At 42.1% G+C, this 12338-nt stretch overlaps 1 protein-coding gene across 1 annotated transcript in view; it reads right to left on the bottom strand.

Annotated features, from left to right (window-relative positions):
* Positions 1–1303: 1303 nt before the first annotated feature.
* ATRN (attractin) overlaps positions 1304–12338 on the bottom strand; it is a 180632-nt gene continuing 169597 nt past the window's right edge. Inside the window, exons 28-29 of the mRNA XM_020877059.2 lie at positions 10834–10948; positions 1304–5732 (exon numbers count right to left, since the gene is read on the bottom strand). Coding sequence (XP_020732718.1) covers positions 5608–5732; positions 10834–10948 — 240 coding nt within the window. The 3' untranslated portion in view covers positions 1304–5607. The remainder of the gene's footprint in view (positions 5733–10833; positions 10949–12338) is intronic.

Genomic DNA, 12338 nt, shown 5'->3' with positions numbered 1-12338 from the left:
CTAACTTGTCAGTGGCTTGTAGTTCAGCTGTTTCCCACCCTGGCTCCGGCCAAAGCGCTGGTAGGCAGGCCTCCTCCAGTCTCCTGGCCTGGACCTGGTGCCTCACCCACCCTCCCCTATATGAACTGTAGCATTTCCTTGTGCTTCTTCTGGACTCTCAACTTGCTTCAGGCCGATTTTATCCTTCTAGACCTTTTTTCTTTTAATATGCAAAAGTGTGATTTATTTGCACTAAGTTTCAGTTCCTTGGGTTAAAAAAACAAAACAACAGAGAGAACATAAGATGACGGCACAGACTTTACAAAAAATCTCAAATTCTCAGACATTCTGCACAAATAATTGTATATATACATGACATGTTTCAGGGCAAACCGCAACCCTGATGAAAAAAATCCAACTCCTAGTTTTTTTTCTTAATTGGAGGATAACTACTTTACAATATTGTGCTGGTTTCTGCCATACATCAACATGAATCAGTCACAGGTACTTCTAGACCTTTTGAACTGAAATTCAGGGCACTGAAATTGACTGTTCTGAACTTCTTCTGAGGGCAGGAGATGCATAAAGTGGGGCTGGAGGTACACAAGGCGTACAGACAAGTTTGGGAATGGACATATACCTTCATCAAAATTCAAGATCAATGACAATGCTGTGGCTGTGGAGGACTAAATCTATCTGCTTGAGATTTAGCAGGAGCCCGAGAGGACAGGGCTTCCCTGGTGGCTCCGTTGGTAAAGAATCTGCTTGCAATGTAGGAGACCTGGGTTTGATCCCTGGGTTGGGAAGATCCCCTGGAGGAGGGCATGGCAACCCAGTCCTGAATTCTTGCCTGCAGAACCACCACGGACGGAGAAGCCTGCTGGGCTGCAGTCCATGGGGTTGCAGAGAGTCAGATACAACTGAGTGACTAAGCACACACAGGAGAGGACAAGAAGCTGAATGACCAAGGGCAGCTGCTGAGGTTCCGGCGCAGGCATGATGGTGCCCAGGCAGAGCTGTCCTGCATACCAGTCTCCCTATCCAGCACTGGTGTGTTAAGGGCAAAGAGGGCCATGATGGGGACACAGGGAAATCTGCTCACAAACTGCTCAGGATTCCTCCCACACCTCATGGCCCAGTTTTGCACAGAGGTGTCTGAGGTGCCCACCTGCTGATTTACACCTCTGTCTGCCAAATCTTCCTCTGAGGCGGTCTGAAAACTGGCAAACTTTTAAAAACATTTTCCTCCCTTTTCTTAAGGTTCTGTTGACCAAATTGTAAAAATAAGTGAAACAAAACACAAACACCCAGAACAAGACCCACATTTTTATCAGATCTACTTTTATTTCAGAAGGAAGTTTGTATTATAGTATTTACTTCTGTTTATATACAAGTTCTTCACATTTATTTTTAAAATGCACAGACCTCCCTTAGTTCTCTTGTTCCTGCTTAAATTAGCTGTTATTTTACAATACAAAAAATACCAAAAAATTGCAGTCCTAAATGTATGTATAACACCCACAATCCCCAGCAATGAAATAGTTTACAATACTTACTCCATATTTACATGAGTGCAATATATGCTAAATTATACATATTAACAAACTAAGCTTGAATCCAAACCAAAAACTCCCCAAACAAAACTGTAAATAACTATAAAACATTTCCAGAGCCAGAATTAGTTAAACAAAACAGGCTTCACTAGTGTTTAGAATGTTTTGTGCACAAATTCAGTTACTGAAAGTCAATTCCATTATTGCCTTTAAAAGAGAAGGCGCCAGTTTTCCTCTCCAACAAATCATCTCCCTGCAGGTGAAGGTGTTCATGAATTTGGACAACTCAGGGGAAACATCTCTTGGTGGGCGTGGCTACCTACAAACCATGACGGTGATTTTTATGGTTTGAGCCATTTGGTAAACTGAGTAAATATTTCAGGCTGAGAGCCGGTGCACGGTCCAAGGCTGGACCCTCTGCCTTCCTGGGTCTGTCCTCAGGTGGCCAATTTTCACAGAAACCACTGCAACGAAAGGTCTCCTGGGATGACAGGTTTGAGGAGCTGGATTCTGCTGTAATTCTCAAGAGCTGCTTTTCCATCTGTCACTGTCCTAGTGTTAGCTTGTCAGTTAAGTACTTAGTGAATATTTGTTGAATCATTCCCACACCCTCTCTAAATACACTCTACTAAATTGAAGGAGCAAGATTTGCACTGAAAGGTAAAGTGTCTTTTTCTAAAACACCACTCTGGTCTTTCCATTTGCCCCAGATTTCCTGGTGCATCTCCACTCTTGTTACCTCAGACCTTGCCCACTGATATTCCAGTATTTTCCCTATGCTGACAGTCTCTGTCCAGGGCTGCTTTTCTTCCAGGTTAGCTCAGGCAGTATATGGTTGCTCTCTCTCCACACCTCCTCCCACATTTAGAGGTGATCCTCAAAGGAAACAAAGACTTCTCCCCAAACAGTATGGGAAGGGGACAGGAGGTGGGCAGGAGGCAAGGGTGAGGTTCTCCATGGGGAAACAGGAGGAGCTAATTATCAACAAAGCAGCTGCCCACTCCCACCCCCAGTTTTCAGTATAGTTAACTATGGTCCTAGGAAATGGTCATCAAAAATTTACACAAAATCATAACAAGATGCAGCCTGAAAAACCCCCTTTTTGAAAATCTGACTAGATCTACAGTATAGCCTTTGTATCTTAAGTCTAAGAGAAACATTTCTCAGGATGAGACTGGTCTTTTCCCGGCTACCCACAGCACCAAGAGGCCGACAGGAAGATTTACAATGCACTTGCAGAGCTGATGACAGTGACAGAGACATTCCAGCTGCCAGCGAGCCTCTTCACACACTGCCCACATTTTCATATGTGCACTGACAGATGAGTCCTGCTTTAAAAGTTATCCAATTCGTCCCAGATGCATTTGAACACATGGGCACAATGGGGATGCCTTTCTCGGCTTTATCATCACTGTACGAGAGGACTTCTCTGAGCCTGGATATCCATTATATGGCACAAAAACACATTAGGTCAAACTTGGACACCGTTATGTTTAATAAAAATACATTAAGATATTTTTGTTTTATGTACACTCTGAACGTCCAAACATTCGGACACTATTGTATAGTTATGTACAAGTGCAATATCTATGTTTTCATAACTATTTTAATTTATATACAGGCTCTGAAGTTCCAGATGACTTCCTCTCAGTAACTGGCTCTAAGCTGAGTGCCTTTTTCTCCTGCCACACCCTTCTTCTGGCCCGAGCCTGAAGAAAGCTGTTTGCTACTGGCTGCAAAGGAGAAGCAGCTGGATTCAGTTGTTTCTCTACTGTTGGAGCAGAATTAAACTTCACTTGCTCCTTCCTTCCTTTTAAAAAATAAACATTATCTTTTAGAAAAAAAATACAAAAACCAGGTGGCTATGGGACACGGTGCTTATTATTTCAAGGCAGGGAACTACCATGGGGAGGAGGTTTCTTTGCCAAGCAAACACTAGTCCTTTGAACAAACAAGGACTTCCTTTGTGGAAGGGTCCTCTCCAATGGCCTCCTGGTAATTACAGGGCGAAGGGCCAGTCCACAGCAGGCTCTCTGGGGGTACCGTGATCTGGAGCAGAGATGTAGGGAGCTTCTAAGAGGAGGGATCTTCTCTAGAACCGTCTGCTCTTTAACGATGTGAAAAAGCAGCATTTTGAGAGGCAAGTCTCAAAGTAGAGGTGTTTTGTGCATCAGACAGTGTTTTATGGTTCAACATCCTTGAAAACATCTTTCCAGGCAATTCTTCAAGGGAGGGGTTAGTGTTAGGGAACAGATAATACTCCCTCTCTCTAGGTACTCCATATAAAGGTGAAATGCTGCAGTTTTTGCTCTTTTGAGTATTAATCTCTCCAAATTCACAAACTTGAGCATTGTTGTCTAAAGGTCTACCCTTCCTGAGCCCCTGCACACCGCCCCCCCCGCCCCCCCAACCCCAGGGTAATGCTAGAGAACTCCTGGGTTTTGAAGCAGAGAGAGGTCCTGGGAAGCTGCTGCATAATGCCAGAACACAGAGCACCATGGACAGGACAACATGACATCCAGGCAGTTGCCTGGGGAGACGAGCAGGGACTGCCCTACCCTACTTCAATTTGGTCACGACTTCAATTTGGTCACTTCATTTGGCATGGTTTTCTCTCCTTGTCCATTTTTCTCATGTGCTTTTCATCCTTATCAGGATTCACTGCCCTCCCTACAGCCACCCCTTGAATCTAGGAGGGAGCATGGGAGGCCTGAGTCCCTCCTGGGGTAAAGAGGACAGACAGCTCCAGGTTGTTCTCCAGGTTCTGCCTGACAACAGGAGACCGGCCCTCTCTTGGCACTCCACCTGCAGCCTGAGAATGAAGAATGACCCACCACCTTAAACAGGCTACAGAAACAAATTGCTGCTCTTTGATCAAGGGGTCCCAAGTGCTGTCATGCTCTTTTCGGCTCAAGGGAGACATGTAACATGAGCAAGCCCCTCCCTCTGTGGTACCTGGGCAGGAGTGGCCAGAGGGGCTGAAGCAAACATTAGGCCAAATCTGGGGCAGGGAGGCACATGGGAACATGCCTTAGATAGTGTCCTTTTTGAAAAACAGGAGCGTTCACAGTTAGGTTCTTTTTGCTTTCCTCTCAATCCCTGCTACATTAAATGTTTCTTGGGGTGAGAAAACTTTCCTGGCTGCAAATTAGATTTTAGAAAAGAGCAGATTGCCAATGATAGCTATTTAAGTTTTATAAGAATGTAGGAATGCAATTATGTAAAAACTTATGCTTACTAACTTTCCAATTGCTAGATCTATTTAAAGTCTAGGCACTTAGTGTGTGTGTGTGTGTGTGAGAGAGAGAGAGAGAGAGAGCGCGCGAGTGGCAGAGACAGAGAGACAGACAGAGAGAGGTAAAGAGGAAAGAGAAGGATAGGGAAGGAGAGAGAGAGAACTTCAAATGGATTAAGACTAAATTAATCACGTTGCTACAGAAAACTACATATCATATTAGTTTACATTCCAAGTAACACTGCTGACCTTGACATTTAAAATAGCCCCCTTCTATCTTATGATTCAAAAGAGATGGACCATTATTAATTCTCAACTAGAAAAAAAGTTACTCCCTGGAAGAGAGATATTTGCCTAAATCGTGCAAGAATAAATAGCACATCTTTTAAAAAAGATAGCAGGCTTCAGATGAAAAGTTAATTCATCTGACTAGTTTTTAAAAGACCACATTCAAGAATGACTGATGATAAATGTCTACTTGTAAACACTACATCTTTGTTTTTTGCACAGTTGAGACAGTCCCAGGGACAGTTTTCCACAAGTGAACCTGAGTGTCATTCTTAGCTCTCTCACTCACTCTACACCGGCCTCCTCCAGCAACAACTGGATCACCCCGGACCTGTAATTAAATCAATTATTTCCTAGACGAAAGTAAAAGGTTAGATGCTGGAGTAGAGATGGGAGAAACTGTCAAAGAAAGCTTGTGAACATGCAGAGGAGGTGGATGATTCGAGGGTTTCCAGTCTTCTGCCCCACACTGCGTCTTCTCCCTGCCTGCTCCCTCCTGGCAGACGGCTCTGGCACGCCACTCCTTGCTCGCAGGGAGTCCTGGCCCCAGCATCAAATGCAGGTCCCAGGCTGCGCAGGGGGCTGCTGTTTTCGGTTTCTCACTGCTCCTGACTTCTCTTTGTATACTACTGGCATCTGCTGAGAAATGTCCACCAGGGCACTGGCCACTGCGAGCCCTTGGGAGAACCCAAAGAAGGAACACATGTTAAGGAACAGCTTGCTTTTATTTAGAAAATAATTGAAAAAATTTCTTTTTACATTCCCCTGGTGCAATAAATAAATAAAAGTATATACACGGGAAAAACCTTACTTTTTTTTTTTCATTTATTTTTATTAGTTGGAGGCTAATTACTTTACAATATTGTAGTGGGTTTTGCCATACATTGACATGAATCTTTAACCTGTATCTCCCTCCATATTCCCCCCTTCCATCAGAGTAACTGCTTTCATTAGTTTGTATATATTCTTTCAGGGTTTATTTGTACAAATACATATTTTCCTCCTCTTCCCCTTTTTACATAAAAGGAGTACCTTACCTTTTAGCAGATCAGCCAAGCAAAGTGCTCTGCCTAGTGGTGGAGCATTTAAGTAAGATTGCAGACATGCTTTAAGCACTACGTTTCACCTGTCTTTTTCTCCAAAAAAGCTGCACTATTTATGATGAAATTCAGATTCATTCCATACTGCCCAGCTAGCACTATTATTATTTTGATATCTATACCACAATAATAGTTAGGATAGACTCTGGGGCCAGACTTTGGAATAAGCAAGGTTCTTTAACCTCCCAGTGCCTCAGTTTCCTCATTTGTAAATGGGGAACAGCACAGGGCTTGTGTGAGGAGTCAGTGAGCAAACTGATGGGAAGTTTCAGAATGGTACCTGGCTTTCCACCTCCATTACCACCTTTGCTTTGGGGACTGGTGAGTCCATCTCCCTTCTGTATTGGTAATTGATTAATTTGATGTTCACTAGGGAAAGCACAATCCTGGGGAAGTTGGATTCTTATGTTTGTGAAAAGGCCAGACAGGCTCATAGCCCTGTTGAGGGCTCGAGGAGCCATGCTAGGGGTAAACCCTAGTCACAGCCTTCAGTAAAGAAAAGACATCCAGATTGGAAGGGAAGAAAACTGTCATTATCTGCATATGATAAGATACTATACACAGAAAAACCTGAAGTCTCCACCAAAAAACTATTAGAACAAATGAATTCAGTAAAGTTGTAGGATACAAGATTAGTACATGGAAATCTATTGCTTTTCTATACACTAATAAGGAACTACCAGAAAGAGAAAGCAAGAAAATAATCTCATTAAAAATTACATCAAACAGAATAAAATACCTAAGCATAAACTGAACCAAAGACTTTTAATCTGATAACTATAAAACATTTACAAAGGAATCTAAAAATAATACAAAGAAATGGAAAGACATCCCATGTTCTTGAACTAGAAGAATACTATTAAAATGTCCATACCATCTAAAGCAATCTACAGCATTAAGGCAGCCCCTATCAAAATAACCATGACATTTCCCACAGAACTAAAACAAATAATCCTAAAATTTATATGGAACCACAAAAGACCCTGAATTGCCAACGCAATCTCATAAAAAAGAAAAAAGAATGAAGCTTGAAATATCATGCTCCCTGACTTCAGACTATACTAAAAAGCTAGAGTAATCAAAACAGCATGGCTTCCCAAGAAAAACAGACACATAGATCAGTGGAACAGAATAGAGAGCCATGAGAGAATAAAGAATAGAGAATAAATTCATGCACTTATGGTCAATTAATCTATGACAAAGGAGGCAAGAATATACAATGGAGAAAAATCTGTTCTATAAGTGGTTCTGGGAAAACTAGACCGCTACACGTAAAAGAACGAGATTAGAACATCTCCTCACACCACATATATAAAGATTGGAGTGTAAAACCTGAAACCATAAAGACCCCAGATGAGAACATAGGTAGAACACTCTTTAGATAAATTGTAGTACTATTTCTTTGGATCTGTCAATAAAGCAAAAGAAATAAAAGCAAACATAAATAAATGTGACCTAATCAAACTTAAACGTTTTTTTCTTTTTAACTTTTCTTGAAACCCTGAGAAAATGAAAAGACAACCTATGAATGGGAGAAAATATTTGGAAATGATATGGCCAATAAGGGGTTAATATCTAAAATATATAAACAGCTCATAAATTCATCAAAAAACAAACAGCCGAATTAAAAAAATAGAAGACCTGAATAGACATTTTCCAAAGAAGCTAACAAGCAGCATAGAGATAGCTGACAGGCACATGAAAAGTTGCTCAATATCACTAATCGTAAGGAAAATGCAAATCAAAACCACGATGAGGTATCATCTCCCATCTGGCAGAATGGCTACCATCAGAAAGACCACAAATAACAAATGTCAGTGAAGATTTGGAGAAAAAGGAACCCTTGTATACTGTTGGTGGGAATGTAAATTGGTGAAGCCACTGTGGAAAACAGTATGGAATTTCCTCAAAAAACTAAAAGTAGAACTACCATATGATCCAGTAATTCCATTCCTGAGTATACATCCAAAGAAAACAAAAATACTAATTCGAAAAGATACATGCACCTGAATGTTCACAGCAATGGTTATAGCATTATTCATAATAGCCAAGATATGGAAGCAACCTCAGTATCCATAAATAGATGAATGGATATGAAGATGTGATATGTGTATACACACCCACCTACACATACACAAACACAATGGAATACTACTCAATTATAAAAAAGAATGACATTCTGCCATTTGCAATAATATGAAAAATCCTAGAGATTATTACACCTAGTGAAGTCAGAGAGAGAAAGAGAAATACTCCATGTTTTTACTTATATGTGGAATCTAAAATAAGAGAACAAACACACACATACATAATGAAACAGACTCACAGACATAGAGAACAAAGTGCTCGTTATCAGTGGTGAGAGGGAAGGCAGGAGGGGCAAGACAGGGGTATAGGATTAAGAGACACAAACTACTATCAAATATAAGCAACAAGGGTATGCTGTATAGCACCAAAATATAACCATTCTTTCTTTATTTAAAGAGTGGTTTTAGCTACAGAAGAATGGCTTGGATGTGGGGGTGGGGGGGCAGGGGCTGGGGCTGTGATTTTAGAGGTCAAGGGCAGAAGAAGCTGACTACATAGGAGAGATGGCAGCTAAGACAAGACTGGAGATGTGGCAGAGTAAATGAAACAAAATGGAAGAGCGAGACTCCAGACGCAGGACTAGCAGAACTTGCCCATGAATTATATACGGAGAGGTGAGCACTGCCTAGGATGACCCTTTAGTTTCTGACTTGAGCAACTGGCTAAATTCCTCAGTAAAGTGAATTTCTTTATTGAGATGGAGATCAAATGACCAAACTGGTTGGAAAGATGCAAGCTCCATTCTGAACATTTTAGGTTTGATAAGACCTTGAAGCACAAGTGGACGGGTCATGTGGGCAATCTAATAACTGAGAATGAAGCTTGGTGAAGGGAACAGAATCAGAGATATGAACCTGCGAAAGACAGAAGGCAGAGGTTACTTAATACTGGGGACTATGAATTCACACTGAAAGAGCAAAAAAGCCCTGCGTTTGGCACAAGGAACCTTAAGGTGTAGAGACTGGAAAGGAGACTAGCCATTATTTTGTAATAACTTTAAATGTAGTACAGTCTATTAAAAATACTGGATCACACCTGAAAGTCTAGTATAATCTTGTAAATCTACTATACTTTAATAAAAATAAATAAAATGGGGAAACAGAGAAGGGGTTGGCAGAGATGGTCCCATCCTACTGGTAGGTCTCAAGCAGTGAGCAGGTCTTCATCAGATTGGGACACATAAGGCAAAGTCTGGAGCAGGGAAGGCCACAGTGTTGCAAGTCTGTCATCCCTGCACCCCCAGCACCTTGCCCTTGGGGAGCACCAGTCAATGTCTGCTTAGCTGGGCACTGACAGAAGACACTGCTCCAGAGCATCACGTTAATGGGCCCTTCTGCCCTTGACATGGACAAAGCCAAGTTAGGGGCTCAACTTACTGAAATCCCTAGATGAGGGCAAATCAAGCCATTCACTTATGAAATGAAGACAATAAACCCTGACCTGGCCATATCTGATGTCCTCCCTCATGAGAACATCACAGACCCAGACCAGAGGCCTGCAGGATCACTGCAACTGAAAGCTGTCTAAAACATTTCTATTATTTGAGGCATCCCTTCAAAGTACTCCATGATTCATCAAGATACTTCCCAAACTGTATTCCACATTTTCCTTGTGTAAAAGAATGTTTATCTATAATTATGATTCATGTATTTGATGGAGCGGTGTAAAAGATGGGTAAGATATTATATAGCAAGTTATAAAAATGTTTAAGATAGTTACATGAAAAAAGAAGAATAAAAATAAGAGTTACACAATCACTGCAACTAAATTGATGATAAGGGCTGGGAAGGAAACAGAACAGTGAAAATAGGTGCTACAGTAATGCTAGAAATACCAATTTGAGAACCACTAGCTTGAAGGAGCTAGCTGGAAGCCATGGGAGTAAGATGACTGAGGAAGAGTGTATGGAGCACAGAGGGAGAAAGCCTACAGTTAAGGGACAGCAAAGAAAGAGATAGTAAAGGAGCAACACAGCCTGGGGGGAGGAAGCACTGGTGGCAAAGGAAGGTTTGGCTGGAAGCATTAACACCACTGGCAGGCTAAGGAGGCTGACCAAGTGAGGAGATCCAGATATTTTCCAGGAAGGAATGGTGACCTTAGAAAGAGGGGTTAAGGAATACAGGGGCAATGGGATCATCTTTCCAAATCCTCACAATGACACGAGGCAGGCACTACAGGCATACCTCATTTTATTGTGCTCACAGATACTGTGTTGTTTTTTTTTTAAATCAAAGGTTTATGGTAACCTTGCATTGTCAGATAATAGTTAGCATTTTTAAAAAAAGTAACAAAGCATTTTTAAATTAAATGAATGATGAACCGTGTCTTTTTAGACATAATGCTATTGCATCTCAACAGACTACAGTATAATACAGACATAACATATGTACACTGGGAAAACAAAAAATTCGTGTGACTCACTTTCCTGTGATACTTGCTTTATTGCAGTTTTCTGGAACCAAACCTGAAATATCTCCTAGGTCTGCCTGAATGCAATATCATTTTTATAACCAAGTTCCCTATGAAAAAGAAGGAGTCTTCACACACCTAACACATAAACCTCATTTGTTAATAACCGTCATCTACTCACCGGACTGCCCAGGAGGAGGGATTCCACCGAGGCCTCGAGGGAGCCGTACAAACACAGAGAGAACAGCAGCTTTGTTACCAAAACACGGCTCCAGGGCGATGGGCTTGGGGACAGTCTGGTGGAAGAAAACAAAGAATTACCTAAAATGGTGTTCCCTGAGAAACACCTTCACAGCCTTTACATGTGATTTTTAAGACACCCCTTCGTTAGTTTCTATTGTTATGAAACATCAAACAAATCACAAACTTTGGAGCTTAAACAGCACCTATTTATTATCTTAATTTTTTAGGTCAGAAGTCCAGGTGAGAACTCTATAGGGTTCTCTGCTTAGGGATATAGGTCCTATTTATGTCTTCTATCAGTTCCGGAAAGTGCAAGTCACTCAGTCGTGTCTGACTGTGACCCCATGAATTATACAGTTCATGGAATTCTTCAGGTCAGAATATTGGAGTTGGTAGCCTTTCCCTTCTACAGGGGATCTTCCCAACCCAGGGATTGAACCCAGGTCTCCCACATTGCAGGTGGCTTCTTTACCAGCTGAGCCGCTGGGGAAACCCAAGAATACTGGAGTGGGTAGCCCATCCCTTCTCCAGCAGATCTTCAAGACCCAGGAATCGAACCGGGGTCTCCTGCACTGCAGGCAGATTCTTTACCAACTGAGCTATCAGGGAAGCCCCACCTCAGTTCAGGAAGAATTCTCAACTCTGTCTCACAAAGGTTCTGAGGGTCTCAGATCTTATCTTCAGAAGGTGGAACTCAAGTTATCAGCTGGGTTCCACTCCTACCAGGAGGCCCTGGGGAAGAACTAGCTTCAAGACTCATTCAATTCGTTGGCAGAATCTAGGTCTTCCAGGCTCTAGGTCTGAAGTCCCCATTTCCTTGCTAGCAGTTAGACAAGGGCCACTCTTCTTTTGGAGGCTGCTCATGTTCCTCTTCACAAGGTCTCTCCAGCATGAAACCAGTGATGGTGCTCAAGTACTTCTCATGGTTCCTCTTCTGCCACCAGTGAGAGAAAGTGTTCCCTATATTCTAATGTCAACTACCCTCAGACTTTAAAAAAAAAAAACAATTTAGCTGTGGTTCTCAGGCCCTACAGCATGCAGGCTTCAGTAATTGTGGCTCATGGGCTTAGTTGCTCCACAGCACGTGGAATCTTCCCCCATCAGGGATCAAACCCATGTTTCCTGCATTGGGAGGTGGATTCTTATCCACCGTGCCATCTAGGAAGTCCACACTCAGACTTTAATTACTTCTGCAAAATCTCTTCACAGCAGAATCTGAAGTAGTGTTCGATTGAATAAACATGAGAGAGGAATCTTGGGGGCCATCTTCAGAATTATGCCATCAGTTTCTTCAAACTGGCTGAAGAAACTGCAGCGCAGGGAAATGACTAGATGAATGTAACGGCTGAAGTGGTGAAACCACTTATGACCCAGGTGGGAGATGATGGTGGCCTAGATCAAGGTGATAGCTAACAGTGGTGGAAGTGGTGGCACAGTAGTCAG

Source organism: Odocoileus virginianus, chromosome 9, assembly GCF_023699985.2.
Source record: "Odocoileus virginianus isolate 20LAN1187 ecotype Illinois chromosome 9, Ovbor_1.2, whole genome shotgun sequence".
Lineage (NCBI taxonomy): Eukaryota > Metazoa > Chordata > Mammalia > Artiodactyla > Cervidae > Odocoileus > Odocoileus virginianus.
This window is presented reverse-complemented; position numbering and strand designations above follow the sequence as displayed.